Source organism: Lonchura striata, chromosome 5 (assembly GCF_046129695.1).
Source record: "Lonchura striata isolate bLonStr1 chromosome 5, bLonStr1.mat, whole genome shotgun sequence".
In the NCBI taxonomy this organism is placed as follows: domain Eukaryota; kingdom Metazoa; phylum Chordata; class Aves; order Passeriformes; family Estrildidae; genus Lonchura; species Lonchura striata.
The window spans coordinates 49,260,446-49,282,671 of record NC_134607.1 but is presented as its reverse complement, the minus strand read 5'-3'; the positions used below and the strand labels follow the sequence as shown (position 1 = coordinate 49,282,671).

Sequence of the window (22,226 nt, the reverse complement as noted above, 5' to 3'; positions counted from 1 at the left end):
ATGGTCTTTGTGGAGAGGTGTGAGAAAAGAGATAGAGTAATCCCAGATCAGGTAGAAGTCAGGCTGGTAGTGAACATACACAATAGATCTCAGAAGTTGAACACCAAGGATGATTTTTAATATCCATATTTTGTGCTGTGATCTGTGTAACTTTCCCCCATTTTCCTTTTCTTAATAAACTAATAGCACTTTGGGTGCTCAGCTAACATCTCTTCTTTGTCAGCTAATTTGCATTTTGAAGGGAATCTTCAAAATGCCAAAAGACCTGAGAGAGGGTCTTTCTCCCTGCTTTCTTCTTCCCATCTATAGCATCACAGAGTGCCATAGAGTTTAGAAATTCAAGAGAGGACAGATGAAACAGATGTCAACAAAGAGGCAAAGTTGATCCATCTATCTCTATGGTCTATCATCTCTATAATGATCTCTCTCTCATCTTGGATGTTCAGGAGATGATCATATTTTGCACAAAGTTCTTAGAGGTGATGGCATGGAAAATCTTATGGGAGGTATAGGTAAGATGTACTTTTTCTCCCATTAATTAATTAATTTTGAGAAACATGTAGGAATTGCACTGCATTTTCCAGGTTTAGCAAATCATGTCAGCTGAAGAAAAGTCTGAAGACTTTCTGTAGCTGCTTAAATTACCAGTAACTCCTACATGTGTATTATTTTTGTATTTAATAAAAAATTCTTTATCCATTTCACTCCAAAGTCCACTGAATACCAAATTTAGTGTGTTAAAACTGCAGTGCACCAATACCTAGTGTGGGTCTGATATAAGCAGTGCAGACTGGCAAAAATTCTAAGACACCCTAGTAGCCTAAGATAGTCACTTGTCAAAGAATTGTGTGAGAAAAGGAAGATGACTCAACTGCAAGTCATCTCCTAAGTCACACTGATCTCTGTCATAGGCAGTTTTTTTGCAGAGCAAGAAGCTTAAAGATCATCCATTCCTGTATTTCTTGTGCTACGTAAAGGAAAAATCGGTAAGAGGTTTTCCAGGAGAGCAAATATCAACAAATGGGAGTTACAGTGTTATAATCCTTGCAAGTCTTTGCAGTTAAAATTAGTAAATGTTAACAGTGTGTTTTCAAAATGAGGATGAAGCTAGAGATCAAAATGTTTAGGCTATGAAAAAAATGGGAATATATAGGGAATGCAGGAGATGTTACAGCAAAGAAGGGGTACATAGAGTCCAAATATTGATGGGAAAGGAGATATAAAAAATTCAGAGACATGCCTTACCCTGACCTCTAGCATTGTCATTAATAATTCATGTCACGTATGTATTCTTGCCAGTTATTAAGCTACTATATACTACAACATATCCCAGAGCTAGTTGTAATACTCATGCTGTCTTCTATAGGGACACTCCTTTGATAGGGAAAGATGAGTATTTTAGATGCAGAGCTGTTGTTTTCAACACAGTCTCAATAATGTGCTAGTGATGAGATTTCCAGCAGCATTCATTGGGAAGGCATTGCCTATGAAGAGGCACTTATGCAAACTGAAATTTATGTCATTATTAGTGCAAAACAGCATTAATATTTTGTAAGAAAAAGAACTGCTCCAAAATTTTCTGTTAATTTAGCAAGGATTCTAATAAAATAATAATATTTGAAGGACCACTAATACAGTTTCACAGTGAGAAAATTAAATGTCTTCTCTCATACACAGTGAGTCAGACTAATGCATCTTTTACATTGATCTAATGTTCACACTTAAGCCACCCTATCTTGGCTACGTTAGTGAAGCTCACCTGACCCCCCAGGACACAGTCATGCATAACCACACATAGCGGAACTGCTCAAAGCAGCCACTTTGTCCCAAGTAGCACTTCCAGCTGCTTTTATATGAAGATGCTCAGTTCTAAATTGCAGCTTCTGAAATTTTAATCCAACCTTTTATCTCCTTGGGATAACAGCAAAAAAGATATTGTTTGATTTGTCCTGCTTCAAAATGAGTATCAGCAGAAAGGAATGAAAGTGGCAATTCTGTCAGGTCCTGAGTGCACACCAGCCTTCCAGGACCCCTTTGCATTTTCAGTTATGCCCAACTGGCAGTAGTTTATTTACTCTAGATCCCCACCTATGTGTTTCTTTATTTTCTGGCAACAGCCTCACACAGTTTTTGCTCATCACATAAGCAAACAAAAGACAAAACTGATTTCACATCCTGATTTCCCACTCTATGCCAAGCTGTAGTTTGATGGTAACATGTATTAGATCTTGATGGTAACGTGTATTAGAGAGAGACCATGATGGAATTACATTCTTTGGTACAAATACTCTTCAGATCTCAGCCAAAATACCAGAAACTAAACCTTACCCCAGTATTTAATCAAGTTTCTGCTCAATCATTCTAGCAACATTCTTAGGCATTTGCTGTTGAATGTGTATTTTTGCTGCCTATGATGATTAACTTTTTATGACATATTACTGTAGAAATATTTTCATGTTAAGAACAAAGCTGGCAATTTAATCCATTGATACATGAGGCAAAGTAGAAAGTGTGGGAGCACTGATTGTGTAGCGTTGCTGACAGGAAGACGGAGAGGTTCGCTCTGGAAGACCATTGTATGGGACTTTGAAAACAGATAAAAAAGTATCTTAGTAGGAATTCTTACAGTTATTCCTCTGGATATGCTCTAGCTAGAATGATCACCTATAGCATGTAGAAAGATAGCATCTTTTCTGAAGCTGTAAGATAAGTCAGTGTGATCTAGCATGTTATTTAATGGAAATTATAAAATAGCTCTACTTTGGCTATTTAAATTTAATTTTTTTTTTTTTTTGTCCCAGTCTGTATTCTTTAAAAGTAGGAAAAATGCATAGGATTACCTTATTAGATTAGAGTACTATTATGAGAAAATTTGGGGGTTGGTTTGGTAGCTGAAAAAAATATATTCTGCTACTGCTATGGATTAATCTGATTATGGATTTTTCCCTACAACAACAAAGTACGAGACACATACATGTGCTTTTTACATAAAGCATAAATTTTTTACTCAAATTGGTCTGAAATATTTTAGTTCTAACAGTTTAGAACCAAAAGAATTATGCCTGTGTACATAAATGAAACAGCAGTAACAGACAATGTCATTAACTCTCTTTTGCTTCATGCCTTAGGAGATGAAATACTTATTAAAGTGAACAAGGCTGAGTTATATCTAATTTTATTTATATTTTTTTGTCTCCATTTCTTATTGAATGTTTATGAAACATCTTCAATTATGCACTGCAGTTTCATTATACCTATAGATCAGGACTTAACCCTATATTTAATGATTCAAGTTCCCTTCTACTGTATTGAGAAACTCTAAGAATATATTTTAAAGTGTAGTTTTACCTATTTTAGCTTGATTTCTCAAAGGTCATTTTAATTAAATTAGTTCCATAGGTGCTTAAAATTAATCAGATACTCTATTTCTTTTTTAAACATGAGGAGTTCTTACAGATGAAAAACACTGTACACATGAAATAAGTATGTCTGTCTCCTAAAGTCCTACTAGTGGCAAAATATTAATTCATTAGTACAAGTAATGATATATATCATTGCCTCACCATTATTAACTATCTTGTAGATTCATGTGTGTCTTCTTTAAAAAAAAAGAACTTCTGTTGGAAAGTAGTGTAAAAACAGATAGTAAATGTAATATATATTTATTCAATAACTGTATGCTTTTATATAACTACGTGCTTTTTGGTAATCTGTGTAGCATAATAGTTATTATATTTCTATTAATTATTCTTATACAACCCCTTTTCTTCCTATTACTTTGTATCATTAGCTAATAATTACTTTTTTTTTTACATCTTGCTTTCACATATGTGATTTCATTAAGGTCTTAGGTTACTCACATTTTGGTTTCTGTACAGAACGACAGACATGCAGTAGTTGGGCTCTAACTTTATTTTTTTCACAGAAAAATTTTCACTGTTAATTTACCAGTGTAGCTGTTGGAGGTCACACCACCTGACCACAGGTGAAAAGTGTTTTCCATCACTGTGGAACAATGCTGAAGAAAATCATTGATTTTGTGACTTATTTTAGATAGTCTTCAACCCCATGTCTGCTTATTTTACTTGTCTTCTCTGCTCATATCAGAGATGGAGACTCACTGAACAATGTGAATTCTAAATATAGACTGAAAGAAAATTCAGCTTTTCCTGTGCTGGTGAGAATTCCTAAACTCAACCTCAATAGAGAATTGTCTTCTTAGAGAACTACCTCATTCCTCTGAGGAATACCTTAAGCTAAGTCTGTCCCATTTCAGTAAAAGTCTTTTACTTTATGTTTTCTCCCCTGTATTTAATTATACATTACTTTCCTTTTCTTTCCATTACTGTCTGCTGTTTCTTTAATGTCTCTATTTATTATCCTGCTGTGAACCTTTTCTGCAAACAAGTGTTTTGAAAATAATGAAAGTTAAGATAAATTTTTTATATTTATTAAAATCCAAGTCCTGTAGTAGCAAACTCTACTGGGTCACATTAATTTCAACTTATTGAGCCATCATTCCTTAAAATGAGTGTTTTAACTTCTTTCATCTTCTGTTTGTAAATCAGTTCACTGTCCATGTAGTCATAATGGTATGGTGTAGTAGAGCAGAGTAGGTGATAACCTACAATGATGTAGCTTATACCATTAAATCTAACCATGCATTTCTGTTTCACAGAAATCTGTCATTTCCATGATTGCTTTGTAAGTGATTTGAGAAATACAGGAAGCTGGGTGTATTCTAAAAACTTTCTCCTTTTATGTTCATTTTAACACTTTTTTAACATGTTCATTTAGTTAACACTTTAAAGATGCCATTTAAAAAAAATATGCACTAGAGCAGTTTTCAGTCTTTATTATTTGTATGTATTTTTTATGCTTATAAAAAGTTCAGAGTTACAGAAACAATCCTATTTACATAAGATACAATTATCATCACGGCATCTTGAGCATCCTAAAATTTGCCCAGCATAAAACTCACTTGTCAGATTATTTCATAATTCATTGTCAAGCTTATGCTTTCCAGTAGGAAAAGCATGGCAATGATGCGTGGGTGATCCTGTCCTACCTGCTGCTGTTGATCTTCATCTTCTTTCCTCTGCAAGCTGCCTGTCCCTCTGAGTGCTTGACAACTGAAACAGCTTGACAGTGTGAGGGAGCAGAAAATGCTCAGCAGCCCATGATCACTATTAATGCCAGAGTTTAGTTGCAACTTACTGAAATGCCTAAAGCTGTTTCAAACAATTATTTTGTAGTTTAAATGAATTACTATTATTGTTAAAAGGCTATTTCAATGTGAAATCTTATGATGTTTTCACAACTGTTTGGAATATTAATTCTTGCACTATATATGTGGTGGAAAGTCCTCAGCATGCCCAGAAGTTATTGTGATTTCCTTCATTAAACATTGGTTGGACACACCATCATCTTCAATGTCAATCTTTTATGTTTATGTTCCTTTCATTGTAGCCCTGGGACACTTCATAATTCTGTCACTGTTGTTGACATTTCCACTTCCCAGGGAAGCAGGGAAGATCTGTTACCCCCTTTTTTTAATATAATTGTAACTGGGGAAAAGTTGAATAAAACAAGAGTTATTGTTACATGTCCAAAGTAGGGCAACAAAACTGGTGAAGAGTCTGAAGCTCAAGTCCTACAAGGAGCACCTGACGGAGCTGGGGGTGTTTAATCTGCAGAAGAGGACGCTCAGGGGAGACCTTATCACTCTCTACAGCTGTAGGTCAGGCGGGGGTCATCCCCTTCTCCCTTGTCAGGTAACAAGTAATTATACAAAAGGAAATGGCCTGAAGTTACACCAGGGGAAGTTTAGCTTGGGCATTAGGGAAAATTTCTTCACCAAGATTATCTTGGTGATTGGATCCAGCATTGGAACAGGCTGCCCTGCTGCTCCAGGGAAATAGTAGGGTTGCCTGGAGGTATTTAAAAGATGTATAAATGTGGCACTTGGGTACTTTGTTTAGTGGAGGACTTAGTAGTGCTGGGTTAATGTTAGGACATGATGATCTTAGAGGTTTTTTCCAGCCTAAATAATTCTATTATTCTGTGAATCTAGCACTACATCAGAGCAGGGGGCAAGGATTTGCTATCAGTCAGATGTCCTACCCCCTTAGGTATTTTTCATTTCAGCAGAACTGGGAGTAATGTTTCACTTAGAGACCTGGTTAGTAGTGTTCCCCACTCAGATGGTTTTGCTGTTAACAGTGCTCACAGAATTTGTGAATAAATGGAGGTTGTTTTTGTTGAAAAGCAAAAATAAGAAATTTCTACAAATGAGAAACCTATGTTAGCATGCTGTCTTGAGCATTCCTAGAGCTGATGATAAGGAAAATTCCAGTGTTCAGAGGTAGTTTCCAGAAGAATGAGTAAGTGCAAATGCTTGAGTAAGTAGGAACAGAAAGAAAAGGTATGAAATGTTCACTAGCACTGTTTAGTTCTCCATGGGTCTTTTGACACACCTGTGACAATCTATATACAGCAAAATTGGCAACACAGCATTTTGCACTTGATTTATGTAACAGCTATGAAATGTATGCAGGCATTGGAATGTGTCTTTTTCTCCTGTGAAATGATAGTTCTCAGCTAAAAGCAAACTTAGCTTTTGTGTATGTTAAATGGATGATTGTCACTGGTTTGGTATTATGTATTATGCATGTTTCTAACATGGCAGTAAGGTTACCTAAATGTGTTACCAGTAGCTCTGCAAAAGACTAGAGTGCTGTACTGTTCATCTCAAATGGCAAACTCCTCCACAATTACCCCATTAGAAATTCTGAATTCCCACCACTCTGCTCTCTTCTTATACTTGAAAACCTTGTTTAACTTGTTTTGTGTCTTCATCACTCTCTTTGATTGCTGTTCTACCTGTGCTTAGCAAGTTTCTTGTCTTCTGTCCATGCTGACTTCACATTCACTATTGGGATTGTCAGTCTGCACCAGCTCAAAATTAGCTTCTGGATGTACGTTAGGAGGTTTCTTGTGTGCTCCTTATTTATCTCTCTGCTATAGATTATATGTAATTCTTTCTGCCATTAGTATTTTTCCATGTCAAGCTTTCCATGTCACCATCACTTTTCTTCTCTCCTAAACCAGATTTTTCCCATTTTCCTTCCTAACTAAGTCTTACACACAGGCTCTTAGACATCCCTGATCATCACAGCATTTGTCTGCAAGATAAGTCATCTAGGGTATTATGACATCAAATATGATAAATTTGCTCAGGCCAAAAAAGTGATTGTCAAGGTTTTGTTACTCTGGACTGGTGGGTGTCAGTTTGAGCATTAGACAACTACAGACCTATGAAAGGAATGGCTGTACTAAAAACTCAGCTGTGGATCAATGTCTTCCCTTTCTTCTCAATTTCTTCAGAAATCTGTAGCCTTTTGGCTGAATTTAGGCTCATCCAGACGTAGCTATGATGCAGTGAAAAAATTTATGCATAAAGAGAACCAATCAGGATGAGCCAGGCTCTAACAGAATCAGCCATGAGGTGGGAATGACTGTGGGGAAATCTAAGTGCACAGCGTGGATTAGGGTCAGATTCTGGCTACCCCAGGGGTATGGAGTGGGGCAGAGTTAGGCTGCACAGAGAAGGAAATATTGCACCCTCACAGACTCTTTCAAGAGACAGGGCAGAGAGTAGGTTGAAGAATGAGAAATCAGCTATTGGCTTATATTCCTCTAGCTTTCTCCCAGATAAACTAGATGGCCTAGAAAAGCCGTGATGATACAAGAATTTAGACCAAAATTCAGCAATTCCCTTCTACTTATGGTAGCAGTTAATTGTTTATTTAAGTACTACTATGAATAGAAATACTCTGTAAATATTTGGGAAATATTTTGATCTCATTTAATTTGCAAATTTCCCACAGCCCCACACTGAATTTTTTATGTCTCTTTCATTAAAAGTTCTCTTCAAATTTGTGTGCTACTGTGGACTGCCTCAAATAATTAAAAATCCACCTATATCTGCTGTTAGACTTTCAGGGATCAGAAAGCCTGTTAATTTCTTGTTCATTTGCTTTTGATAAATACAGTCTATTACTTGGATTCAGAAATAATAGGGAGAGAGCCTCCTTTCTTGAACTGCAGAGTCATTATAACTCTCATTATTAACATTGATCACATACTCATCTGTAACTTTTTGTGAAGCATATAGTTATTGTAGCCTAATAACCAGGTGCAAATCCAGACACGAGAACCATGTTTTAAACAAAGATGACACCAAACCATAATAATTTGTAATCGGAATTATTATCACCATACTATGTCTAATAATTAATGTAACAATAAAACCATTATGTAACTGAGAATAATTGTGGATTACAGATAAATATATTTACTAATAGTAGCTATATTAAGAACCACATCAAAGGAGAAATATTAAACAATTGTCCATGTAACTTTCAAATTTCCAGTTCAATGACTTAGATATAATTGTTTGTTATAATTACAATAATTTAACATGAATTTAGCTACCCTGATTTAACCTTACTGCTAACCAAGTCTCTGTAATGTTCAGGCACTAAAAACAGCAGTGGTAGCCCTATGAAAGTATAGACAAATAAGGAATTTTCTATACAACATCAACATACCATTTTATTTTTTTCTTTAACCTCAGAGTAAAAATGGAAACTAAATATAACATGCTTTTACAATATGTTATTTATGGTCTATTTTACAAACGTTTATGGACTTCTCTGGTTTTTGTTGTGTTTTTAATACAATAGAGACAATATTTTAAAGCATGTACTAGTGACGAGCACCATTAGCTCTGACAGTCCAAATGAATAGTCTTAAAAATCTTGTAAAAATATACTGTTCACTCCTACATATTTTGTTAAGTTGCTTTCAAGATAAATTGAAAATATATTACAGCGAGGCTGAATTAATTGCAAACTTATTTAATATTTTTGCATGATTCTTTAGACTGTCTTTGCTTATTTGGCTGTCAATACTCATCAATTACTATCACAAATGATATGTAAATATGTAATTAATTTAGTAAAATAGTTACCCTATGCTTAATGATTTGTTGTTCTTGTTTTTCATAGCAGAGTTTTAAGTGAAATCATGAGTGGATCTTCTATTTTTCCATTTATTCCGTCTAGTTTAGAAGCATGAAATATTGCTAATAGTTCCAGCAATCTCTCCTACAATGAAGTTGCCGGGAAAATTGCTGTTTGGTATCATGCACTTTGTAGTTAGAATTTTTGTGGCATTTAGGGGCCCAGAAATTAATAACTTTTTGTTTCAAATCCAATAGCTGTTACTGGAGCATTTGGAGTGCCTTGTCTCAAGACACGAAAGATCCCTGAGGATGACGGTGGTGAAACGGCAAGCACAGTCTCCCTCAGGAGTTTCCAGTGAAGTTGAGGTCCTCAAAGCTCTGAAATCTCTGTTTGAGCACCACAAGGCTTTGGATGAAAAGGTACAGTATGGAAGAAAAGCTTACTGAATAACTTGCTTAATTGTGCTTTATTATGCAGCAGAGCAATAGTATGGTTTGTTTGCTCCTTGGAATAAATCCTGTACTTAGAGTGTTTACAGGTGTCCAGAGAAATATAGGTGGTAAGAAGGTGTGGCCAATGGCTATAATGCACTCGAGGTCACTTCAGCTATCTTTTGTAGACAATAGAAATGACTTTTCAAAATAAGCAATTCTCACCCCCACCAGACATGCTTCTCCTATTTAGCACTAAATAAAGATGACCTTGTGGTATTTATTGGCTGTAAAATTCACTTTTAAGTTATGGCCATGAAAATGTAGGTATATTTCAAATTTTAAAAACACACAGGCAGAATAAGACATTCCTAACTACATAAGGGAATTTGACTCTTAGATATTTTTAGGAGGAAAACCTCCTAAATTTCAGAGATCTTTGCTACATAAAGAGAGTAGCGTAAACTAGCGTAACCTAAAGTAAGTAGTACATTCTTCATTATCAGAGGTGATGAAAGGCCTGCAGAATCGAGGCAAAAGCCAATGATAACTGCATGAAGTCATGCTAATGAAGAGGGTATGGTCATGCTAATGAAGAGGGTCTTTCTACATGTATTCCTCACATATCCTGTGCTGGAAAGACTATATTCAAAGTGAATAAAACTTTGTACAACTATGAATTATCATCTTGAGTATGGTGTACATTACCAAAATCCAGTCCAAGTCTAGGAACAGTATGCTAGGAAGATGATATACCTGAATTACAACAATCAAATTTTACACATGCAGAGAGCACATGAGAAACAGGGCTCATGAGCAAATAACCTTGTTCCTTATGGGGTCTGTTTTGGCTGATTTGCTCATTGCTGAGATGCTTCTCTGTTTGAGATGGTTGGATAAGCAGAGATGACATTGTGCACAATGGCATCTGAAACCATTGACTGCACAGATGAGCTGTATTGTATAGGACCAGTTTACTAGTCTCATAGTAACAAATTCAACTTTCAGAAATATACTCAGAAAGCTGACTTTACTTAATGAGTGAGGTAGCTGTAGATATGTAACAATACATATATCATTGGTAATGAAAGGGTGAGACACTGTGGGTTATGAGTCATACTAGGTTAACTGTCAGGTTCAAAGTTTAATAAATTTAAGGGACTTAGACCAAATAAAAACTTCTTATGTGTTTAGGTATATCTTTTGGGTTATATGTTCTACTCAGATATCATTAAACCATCTTTAAAGAAAATCTAGAAAATTACTTCTAGCCACTGTAATAAGCTTTTGGATGTCATTAAAACTTTAAAAATCCTGTATTATTAAAAGATCTTTTGAGGATTGAAGGGGTTTATGCTCTGAGCTTTGATCTTTTACCCAGCATTTTAAATATCAATAAAACTAGGGTAGGGAGCTCTCCAGCTTTTATACTTTCTGACATTGTGTTGGATAAGTTTGAGAAACAGTTAAGAACTAAAGTTGAAATTGATTCTGATTATTCAATAGTTGTGTACTTCATATACATTTTCTTTTGTGAATGTTTTAGTATTTTGGTACTATGCAGTTTATATTACATCCCATTTTTTAAAGCATTTTACGGAATGAGATTGAAGTTACATGTAATGTTTTTACTTGCATTATTGAAAAATTTGAATTATATTGTTGAAAATTCTATTCTTATATTATTTGAAATCTAAGAGATTAAAATCAGCATTCAGCACATTAAAAAATTTTGGAATTACACAGGTAGACATCTTATGTATCTAATTTATTCCTGTTCCAGTGGTAACAATTATCAGGGTAGAAAAGTCAACCATCTGCAATCATATTAGTGGAAGATTCGTTCCATTATAAAACATGTTTTAAAATTGGTTGTTTAAAATTACTTTTTCTGACATGCTGTTTACCTATGTGTGGAACCATTTTTATTTTGATGCAACAGATGATATTTTTACTATAAAAAATAAACTATATTATTTATATGTTACTATAAAATATTCCAAGATAACTCCAGGAAAGGTTAATAAATTATTTTTTAAACATTTGTTATTTTAATTATTTTAATAATTGTAATAATTGTTTTAAAATAATTTGTCATATACCCGGCACACATTATTTTCAAGGACAAATCCTACATAAAAATACCTGGTTATGTTGCAGTGTCTCTGGAAGGATTGGATCAAAGATGTTGCATGTATTGCTCAGATACTTGATAATATAATGCTTTCACAAATTGTCAGCATTATGGTGATTTTTATTTTAAAATAATGAAAGTAAAAATGAGTGCATGCACCCAAATGTGCTAAAAATTTTTTATGGCATGTGAGTCATACATTCAGCATAGTGACAGAAAAATTATGTAAGTTAGATTTGTTTCAAAACCTTCAGAAATAAGAAATCAATCCACCTATAAAAATGCATTGAAGGTTTTCAGGGACTAGTAAGAAGAATGTGGGTTGGAGCTCCTCAGAGACATCTGGCCCAACCTCCTGCTCAAAGCAGGGCCAACTGTTTCAGGCTGCTTAGGGTCCTGTCCAATAACTTCTCAGTATTTGTAGGCAGAAAACTGATTTTGGTGCTTCACCGCCCTCACTGTAACTTTTTCCCATAATACCTATCTGGAGGTTCTGTTGTTGAGTGTTGCACTGGTTCCCTCTGGTCCTGCAAGGTCTCCCTGCATCTGCAAGAAGAATCTGGCCTTATTTCCTCCACATCTTTTAGGTAGCTGCTTGTAGACAATAGATCTCCCACAAACTCTTCCTTCTCCACTTTGACAAGACCCAGCTCTCTCAGCCTGTCTCACATGCTGTGAGTGGTGGGCCTTCATTGAAATCTACCGGTATCTTCTACCAGGGAGCCCAAAACAATGAATCTTCAAAAGTCTGGAGGGAAGTAATCACTTCCTCCAACCCACTGGCCAAACTATGAGCTGGCCTTTTTCACCACTAGATCTTTTCTGCAAAACTGCTTTCTCTTAGTGAAGTCTGTCTCATTCTCTTATGGGTTATATATTTTATGGCACTGGGATGCCACACAGACTTCGTCTCACTGATCATAAATCTCTGAACCTTGCAGTCCAATCCATTTCTGGTGTACCATGGAATCTATTTCACCAATTCACATCTCACCAGTTTCTCTAGGGATAAAAGGAAGGTCTTGCAGAAAACCTCAGTAAAGACAAAAAGCATTCTCTGTTCTCCCCTCATCCATGGAGCCACTCCTCTCATCATACAAGGCAGTAAGGTTGGTATCCTTTCATTTTGATAAGGCCATACTGGCTCTCCCCAGTCACCATCTTGTCCTTTATGTGCCTGAAAATGCTTCCTGGAAGATTTGCTCTATAACCTTCCCTATACTGGCCAGCTCGTACTTTCCTGGATAACTCCTGTATTTCATTAAGAAGGACAAAACATTTGTGAGTTTTCTACTCATCAGGTATCTCCCTGAATTGTGCTACTTTCAGAAAAAGGCCTTATTATGACAAAATAAAATCTCTTGGCATCCCTGGATGGAGTCAATCTACCGCCCTTGACTTATGTATGTCTTGTCTTCCTGTATTGTGGGTTATGCTTCACTTGCACAGACTCTGCTGTTGTGCTCAGAGGAGACCTGCAGGCAGAATCTCACAGTATAACTGAGGCAAAAAACCACAGCAAAACAAGCAGTGTCCCATCAGAAAATGCACACAAAGCTGAAGTAGGTTCATGGATAAAGAATAATAGAAACTGTCAAAAGTTTCTATTATTCTGGAAATGTATCATGATCTTTTGCAAATGAATAATGCAAATTTTTCTTTAATTTTTTTTTCACAAGAAATGTTGACACTGAAACTATTAATGTAGTTGTTACATTCATGGAAAAGAATAACAAAACATTTTCATGAGAAGTTTTGCCCTTTAAACTTAAAAAATATGAATAAAATCTTAAAATTCTTCCTAAATGCATTTTTTTTCATGTTTTCACTTCCTACACTAAAACAGCTTGATGTGTTGTAACAAGCTCTACCACAAAATTGACTGTTCATGAAAGGATTGCTACATGCACTGTACAAGAACTACAAAACAATCTTCATTACTATAAGAAAATGCAATGAAAACTGCAAAGAGATTGGAAAATGAAAAATAAAATATATAAATTTCTAGGCAGGCCTACTTTAGTATAAAAAGAATCAGGTGTGATACCTTAATTTACTTAAAACTCTGTTGACTTTCTAGCTATTACATGAAAGCTGGGCTCTGCCTTTACTTTTTGTCCCAAAGATAGATCACCACAGAGAGACCATAGCTGTGACTGCATTATTCTGAGAAAATGTAGCTGTCACTGCAGTTTTTTCAGAGTCTTACAGCTCCTTCAGGATCCCTCTCGTTATCCACAGACCTGGAGAATGAAAGCTTGTCATGAGCTTCCCATGTGAGAGAGCCAGTCCTGTTTGGCTGAACCCAGTAGGTACATTCTAGTAAAGAGGAAGTGGTAAGAGTATACTTTTAATCTTACCCCGTTATCTGTAAGAGAGCTTAGTAGTGCCAAAAAAGAGTCTTCACAGACTGTTTTTGCACTTTCGATGTATTTCATGAGAATTTGCACTTTAGGGCATGGGGATAATGACAGAGATAATTTAGATTAGAGATTTTTATTGTTATATGTGACCCTCAGAAAAATCTTTTTGTGTCTCCTTGGGTAGGTTGTATCACAGCAAATGAAATTGATACCACATGAACTGTATCCATCATCATTATTATTATTATTAAAATTATTTTGACAGAAGCTATACATACTTTCAAAAAAGTTTTGCTAATATTGCCTAATATGCTATATAGCTAATAACACCTACTTATGCTAGCGTTTTTGGAAATACAAAACCAAGGCACATGGATAGTTCTGCTGGCAATTTTAAATTTTTATCATGTGAGAAGTTAAATTCAGTGACTGTTTTATCTAAGTGTAAGGTTAGGTTATATCTTATAGACACTGAGCATTGTTAAAAAAATGTGACATTTTAAACACTAGAACTTAGGAGTGATTTGGCCTAGGACCATTGTGAAATTCTGACTTAATATTTCTTATAGTCTTTGCTATTGTATATGTCAGGTTAAATTTGTAGCAGCATTTACAGAGTGGAAACCTCCTTTCAGTTATTCACCCTGTCCTTCTAAATGCTGCAGGTCTCAAACACTTCCCTTGCTGCTGCTAAGTAGCTCATACCTTTGCTGTGGGGTTTTTTTTCATGCAATGAAAAGTTGTGGAACTGATGTAAGACAGCACTACCAAATATTTTGTGATATTATATATGAATATACATGGAATTGTTTATAAAAAAGCAAGTGGAGATAATATTTTCTAGAAATCATTAGAGCTGAATAAAAAATAGAAGCTCATGTTAATGTCATGGTTAGAATAGACATTGAGTAGTCAGGAGATACATAGTCCTTATGTGCAATTCAGGAGGAACAAAAGGTAGAAAAAATAGATGGTACTTGTGCCTTTCTATAGTTCTGTTTTGTTTCTAATATCTAACTGAACATGTTTGTTGTCCTGCAGACATTTTTCCTATTTTGCTTTAAACTTTGGGTTCAACTTTTAAAATGTGCATTTAGAAAGAAGAAAGAAGCAACTTCTCAAACCTCAGTTTTTGATCAGTGCTGTAAGAAAAGTGTCCAGTTGATCTTGACAGTGGAAAGCAGCTACCAGATGTTACTGTTTTAGCTAAGAATCAAAAACCCACTGGCTCTCTTGAGATTAATGGCAGAAAAGTATACTTAATGTTATTACATGCAAAATTAGCCTATTTGTGTCAGCATGGTCACTATCCTTTTATTCATTAACAGGTAACTAGAAGAACTTTTATTTAATAGACTGTTCATGGAAAAAAAGTGATTCAATTCCAGTGTGCAAGTGGGGTTTTTTTAAAGCTCTGTATGGGCTGCAGATCTGAAAGAATGAAGGAAGAATTTGACAGCAAGCAAAAAAGTGGGAAGCAGTTGCTAGGAAACAGAGAAAGATGGGTGATATTTTGCACTGACAGCAGTGCTAACATGACATTGACTATGTTACATTTAAAGATAATGTGGTTGTATTTAAAACCCAGAAGAATACCCAGTCATCTGGGCATATGTTGGATACACCCTCTAACATGGAGAGAGCAACTTTCTGCTTTCTGTGACACTACAATCAAATCAAAAAATCACCAAATGGTTTTGGTTAAAAAGAAATAATTAAAAATCACCTTGTTTGAAGCCCCTGCCGTGTTAGGGACACCGTTCACTGGACCATGTTGCTCTAGGCCCTATCCAAACAGGCCTTGAAAACTTCCAGGGATGGAACATCCACAGCTCCTCTGGGCAGCCTGTTCCAGTGACTCACCACATTCAAAGTAAAAAAAGTCTTTCTAATATCTAATTTAAATCTCTCCTCTTTCAGGTTAAATCCCTTCCACCTTGTCCTGTCACTACCTGCCCTTTTAAATGTCTCTCTCCAGTTCACTTGTAAGCTCCTTTAGAAACTGGGAGGTGCTATAAGTTCTCCCTAGAGCCTTCCATTCTCCAGATATTCATCCTTTAAAAGTGTTTATTATAGCATTTCTGTTGGATAAGTTGACATCTGATTACACTTACTTTTTGAAGCCTTATTTAGTACAGCTCTATCGTGTGCCCAAGAAAATAGAAACACGTTGAAGAATCATATGAAATTTAAGCAGAGTAACTTTTGAAGTGATACACATGATCTCACTAAGATAATTCTTATAAACTATAGTTACTCACTTACTGTCACTTCCAGAAAATAGAAAACAGTATGCCAACCACTAATTGGCATTCATAATTTGAGAAAAAACCCAAACAAAAATGGTCAGATAAAAATAGTTTGCATTTGTTCCAGTTTCTTTTTCTTTAACGATGTAGTGACCCAGAACAACAACCTTTCCTGCATCTCTCAGAAATGAGGATGGTTCTGTTTGGGATTTGTTTTTTTGCTGTAAACATAAATTTTAAGATGGAATCCAATAAAAATGCTTTGCAATACATTTTTTTATGGCCGAGAAAGAAATGTAAAATGAGAAATAATGTTACAGATTCTGAGTTATAAACCAGAGCAGATTTCTCCTCCAGATCAGAGTGCTGATGTAAATATTTATTTTTTTATTAATAGAATCAAAGATTTTTTGGCTGTTATTTGGGTTGAAAATGAAGAATTATTTGCAGCCATTCCAATGTCACTATGGCAAATGTGAATCTGGATTTGTTGTTCAATGGTCAGATGAAAGGGAAGAAGACTTTCTGTGCCAAGGCAGAGTTGTTTTCAGTTCCTTTAGCAACTGTTAGATTCAGAGAACAAATTGAAGCCATCAGACTGCAATTTTGGTTAGGTCATTATAAAAGAAAGGCAGTGTATTAACAATGTACATGGGAGGAAGGCAAGGTAAGATAAGGCAAGGCAGGACAAAGGAAACAACTTCCAACTGTTGCTCTGTCAACATTACACTGGTAATGTTCAGTGTTGTCACTGACAATAGGCCAAGAATGAAAAGAAATGTATTGGAATATAATAGCTTGATAGTGAGAATAGAAACATCAATTTTCTACCAAGTTTGGCTGAAGTGCCATGTAAAAATTGTGTCTCCAGAGTTGCCTGTTTTTTAGAAGGAGTTTACAAGCTCTAAGTGACTGTGTAAAACCCACTAGGATTCATTTCTACAGTCCTACAGGTTGTAAAGTTTAAGGATAATTCTGATTCCAGCTCCTTCTAGAGCTGTGACATCCTCAGGAATCTGGCCTAGTTGTTTTGCAAGTTCTAGCACCATTGAAAGTGAATGTCAATGTTAGACATATTATATTGTATTTTTTTAAACTACGTTCTCCTTTACAAAACACTTGGGCTTGAATACATGGAGGTTTCAGAAGAAAATTCAATTAAAGTTGACAACTCATTGTATTTCATTTTGACTTTAACAACTGCCTGCTTGTGAATTTTCTCTCAGTCATCTTGTCCCAAGGCAGAGCTTACAGCCAAAGGGATTGAAGCCAGAAACATGATTGTAATTTTTCCAGGTTTTTTTTTTTAACTTACCTGAGGTTTTTTTGTTAAGAAGCTGTTACGTACCAGCTCCCATTGTGGTTAGAGGAGTCAAAATCAGCCCTCTTGAAGATAGGTCTACACCTCTCCCTAGTTGTTTTAAATAAACTATGTAAAGAGGAAAAGCCTCAAAGTACTGCATAAAAACTATATTTGCATTTGTTAGAAAGGGTAAATAGTTTTATTTTTAAATTGTCATCTTTAGATTTAGCCAGTTTTAAAGTCAAATTCATGTGCTGTATTACAGTCTTGCTAACTAATTTTCATCTACTAAAGTCTAAGCCATTCTTGGGATATAGTGATCTGTTTGCAAAATCTTATTCCTATCAGTAGTAAATGAAAATGAAGTGTGCAAGGAACGGTGATATTTATTAGACTAAGAGCTATCACTGCAAAAAATATGAAAGCATTAGTACATATACAACTTTTTTAGGGTAGTATTTGTTAAGGATGAAAATGTGTCGTGTTTCTTCGTAAATGAAAGATTGGTTTTGTTTTGCTTTATTTTCCAGCTACATCTCTTGGTCTAATAGAGTATGCTACCTTACCCAACAAACATTGCTGATAGCCATAAACATCTGTGCACCAGCAGCTGGAACAGCATTGCTGCGGCGTAGCTGGAACATGTAAAGGAGTATATCTTAAGTGTTGTCTGATTAGCCAGGTTATAAACTCATTTACTGTGAGGTGCCTAATGAAGTTCTGTAGATTAGGATAGTCACAGTGTCCCTTAACAGTCAGGAGAGAGAGTCACACACAACACTGGAGGTCACTTCAGGTCTATTTGCCTTTGGTTGCACTGGGAGACTGCAGCTACATTGCTGGCTTAGGTTGCATGAGCTGCACGAGCTGACACTGAGCCAGAGCACTCAAATCAGCTGTTATTGTGTCTTCAGACACATGTAGTATTAATTTAGTATTAAGTATTAATAATCAATAATTATCAATAATTAGAACACTGGTAATAATAATAATTGAGATTATAATCATCCTTGGAGCAGAATAGGTTATTTATGAAACTGGTGCAAACACAGAGGAATTTCCTGCTTATGAGAGTATACATTGTTTATGACTTTCTGCAAAACTGAAACAAATGCATGATGATATAAAAGATCTCTAGTATATTGGCCTGAAGGCAATGCTACAAGTTATTTTTCAATTAATTTATTGCATTCAGTTACTATAAACAGATTACTTATCTTCCATGGAGTGAACTTAAAACATCTGAAAATGTTTTTTTCTTTATCCTTTGTAAAATATGTTTATGCAAGTTTTATTTTTATGCCTAATGTGGTATTAAAATATTTTCATTTGCTGTGTATTCCATAAAACTACAGGCAGACTGTGAAACAGCAGTGTGGCATTTAAAGTTTGACATCTATTTTAATGGCTTATGTTTTCCTGTAGTTAGGTTTAAATGTTTGCTACACAATATGTCCCATGAAAGGGTGCAACACACGTCTGCAAATGGAGTGGCAGGGCATACAGTAGAGCATATGGCAGATTATATAATCTTTAAAGACTAATAGAAATTACGTTACTGCACATATTTTGATTTTTCTTCTAGGTAAGGGAACGACTGAGGGTTTCTTTAGAAAGAGTCTCTGCACTGGAAGAAGAACTAGCTGCTGCTAACCAGGAGGTAACATAAAATACTTTCTCCCCTTTTGAGATTAAATTTCTCTAATACTCTGTCCCATGTGTTCCCTGTCACTTTCTTCAAAACTGTTAGGAAAAAAACCCCAACAGACAAATTAAAAATGAAACAAAAACTGAAGAAAAATTACATTCTGAGTAACCTTCTCAGTGAGGCTTCTTTAAGGTCATTGTAAGATTAATACAACCTTCTGTTTACCAATTTATTTCCTCCTTCTCTTCCTTTGCGAGCAAACCAAAATCCAAGAGCTAGAAACAAATTCCCAATTTTCTCATTGGACTTGAAAAAGGAGTGAACCAGCAAATATTCAGACACTATAAAGAATTCAATAACCTGAATTTCCATTTTACTATAAAATTAAGCAAAACACATGGATATGTACTGGTTATATAAATATTAACATTGATGAAGGAAGGATTATGGATGACTGTGAAATGTAGGTTTGTCTCTTCCCTTTTAACGGCAGTGTATCATGGTGAACTATGGTGCCATGTAACTATGGTGAGCTTGGACAAGAGAGATTCTTTCCTGTTTGCAGACTGTTCTCTTTTGTTTGAAAGGGTGTATACTACACACATGCAGAAAGAAAGTTTGCACCCTAGAGAGGTGATTTTGAGGCCAGATAATGTAAAAAATTAAGTCAGCTGGTGACTTTACCATTTTCCTCATGTTCTGAACCCACCTGACATGTGCTTTAAACACTGTTAAAAATAAGCCAGATAAGCAAGTTAAATTAAAACTATTTTGGGTTATGGCCATTTTGTGGTGCCATTTTATTGAGAGTTCAGATGATAACTGAAAGAAGCCACAGAAAAACTTAAATTGTATCAAGCAATTCTGGAAAAGTGGAATAGCCGTAAATCAGAATAATGTGTGATAAAGTAGAGACTCCTAAAGGATTTTTAACTAATTTAGACTGGAAAAGGTAGTTTCTTAAATTTACTTCTTAAAAGCAGGATCTTCAATTAAGATATTAGTACTTCTTTTTTATAAGTATGATAAACTGTAAACCTATTAATATGTTTTATTCATCCCTTAGCTCTCTGAAATATCTACACTTTATGAAAAAATAAGGTTCTTCTTTCAGAAGGATTCAGAAAGATTGTGTTTAAAATAACATAGTTCCACTATGTTACACTATGTGTTCTGTTATTTGCGCTAGCATTTATTAAATAGCAAGCAGTCATTCTGGTCAGTCAAGCCAACTGAGATGCATTGCATTCCTCCAATCCCTCCTGCTCATCATCCAATTAAATCCAAGTTCACTTCACTGGGCATAGGACCAGGTCTTTAGAGAATTGCTTTGCTATTTGGAATTTTAAAAATTTAGTGAAACTTTTTAGACAGTAAGGAATAAAAGCATGCACAATGAAATTAAATTGAAATAGGACTTCCACAGCTTTTCTTGCCCCAAATCCTTGGAAATGTTAAACATTTGTGTCTACATGACGCTGAAGACTTTTAGAAGGACATGAATCAATCAAGCATAACGTGACCATTAACACATTCTGAATATTGTTATTCCAGTTTCCTTTGAGGGACTGTTAAAGCTGAAATTCAATTAAATAATAATGAAAAAAGAAATGAGAAGAGATGTGGAAGAGAACAGGCAGATTATTTTCAAACAGTTATGCATTTGAACAAGAGTTCAGATAATTTTTTACACAATTAATCATTTGAGTAAGTCAAAATTAATTGGAGCACTGCAGTATTTAAGTCTAGTTTTATGCTAAATACCACAGTGAATACACAAGCAATAAAGCACTTTAAAAATTTATTGTACTGTATATGAAAATAAGTGGGCTGGGTTTCTAGAGGAATTGAATATATAGTTTTCAGTTATTTCTGTAGTCCTGTCCTGATGCCTGTTCTCCCATGAGAATTAGTATTTTCTTTCATATCCATTTTCTCATACATATTCTAAGAGTGTATTATATTCAGGATTATATCTAAACATAAAATGATGATTGTAAATTATCAAATTACTTTAAAATTATGTTTAAATATATGAGAAGTAGCAGATAAAAAGTAGCAGAAATGTGTATGTAAAGATATTCCCTCTTTTGAAAGCTTGTGGTTGTGGCTCTGACACTGCAACAGTGAGAAACTGCAGACACTCCTGAGTATTTATTGAAAATGTTCTTATATTAAAATAGGCCAAAAACTGGGAGAGAACAACTGCAGTTTTCCATCATTAGCAGTAACTAAGCTCTCATTAACAGTCGTTGTGGCATATACATACATAACAAAGGGAGTGAAATAGTCTGTAACTGGCAAAGATGATGTCAGCTCTACTTGCTAACAGAGTCTTGCAAAGCACTTAATATTGGATAGGCAATTGTAACACACCTTGAACTCTAAACTCCAGAGCAATTGGGGTGGGCATTTGGACCTGTTGGGGGAACTCAGCTTATGTAGTTTGTGTAGCTAATGTTTGTATATAGGTACACAAGGACAATAGAGAAGGAGTTTTATTTTATGAGTTTATATTTTATTAAAGCTTATATATTATTAAAGAGTGGATTAAAAATTCTTTAAATATATCTTTTCCTAGGGGAAAAGATTATATTTTATATATTTTATTTTGCTGCAACTGATTAGTGATTGTGGAGGGGGACATTGTACATTGTAGCAAACTGAATTGCTGTTAGTGAGTTTTTGTGCAGACAGGGGCAAAATAACTGCAGTAATATAATTCCATATTCATCCTGCATTTTTTTAATTTCTGCTTACACTCAAAGCCATTACTACTCAACTGTTCACAACTAAGAAATGTCCTGCTCATCATCTAGTTGTAGACTAGATGAGTAGAAGATACTGTTAACAATTTTTTTGAGAAATTTCCCTTCTGTTTTTAATTAAAACTACTGTAAAACACAGCTATATTTGCCTACTCCTTAGGTGCTTTTAAAATTTTGCTGGTTCTCATCTTCTTCCATATAACCTATGGTCTCTCCAAATAGTTTTATTGCTGAGGGTTATAATTTGCTGTTAGCAATTGGACAAGCTGCAAGTGGACACCCAGTAACAAAGCTTAGTGGT

The 22,226-nt window shown here is 35.1% G+C and overlaps 1 protein-coding gene across 8 annotated transcripts in view; it reads left to right on the top strand.

Annotated features, from left to right (window-relative positions):
• The window catches only part of PPFIA2 (PPFI scaffold protein A2), a 285,778-nt gene that overhangs the window by 172,450 nt on the left and 91,102 nt on the right, over positions 1-22,226 (top strand). For 6 of the 8 annotated variants that reach the window (XM_031507775.2, XM_021528054.3, XM_021528045.2 and 3 more), the window contains 2 exons: positions 9,284-9,448; positions 19,095-19,169. In XM_031507775.2, the coding sequence (XP_031363635.1) occupies positions 9,284-9,448; positions 19,095-19,169 (240 nt within the window). The remainder of the gene's footprint in view (positions 1-9,283; positions 9,449-19,094; positions 19,170-22,226) is intronic. The other 2 variants (XM_077783543.1, XM_021528051.2) reach the window with 1 other exon arrangement.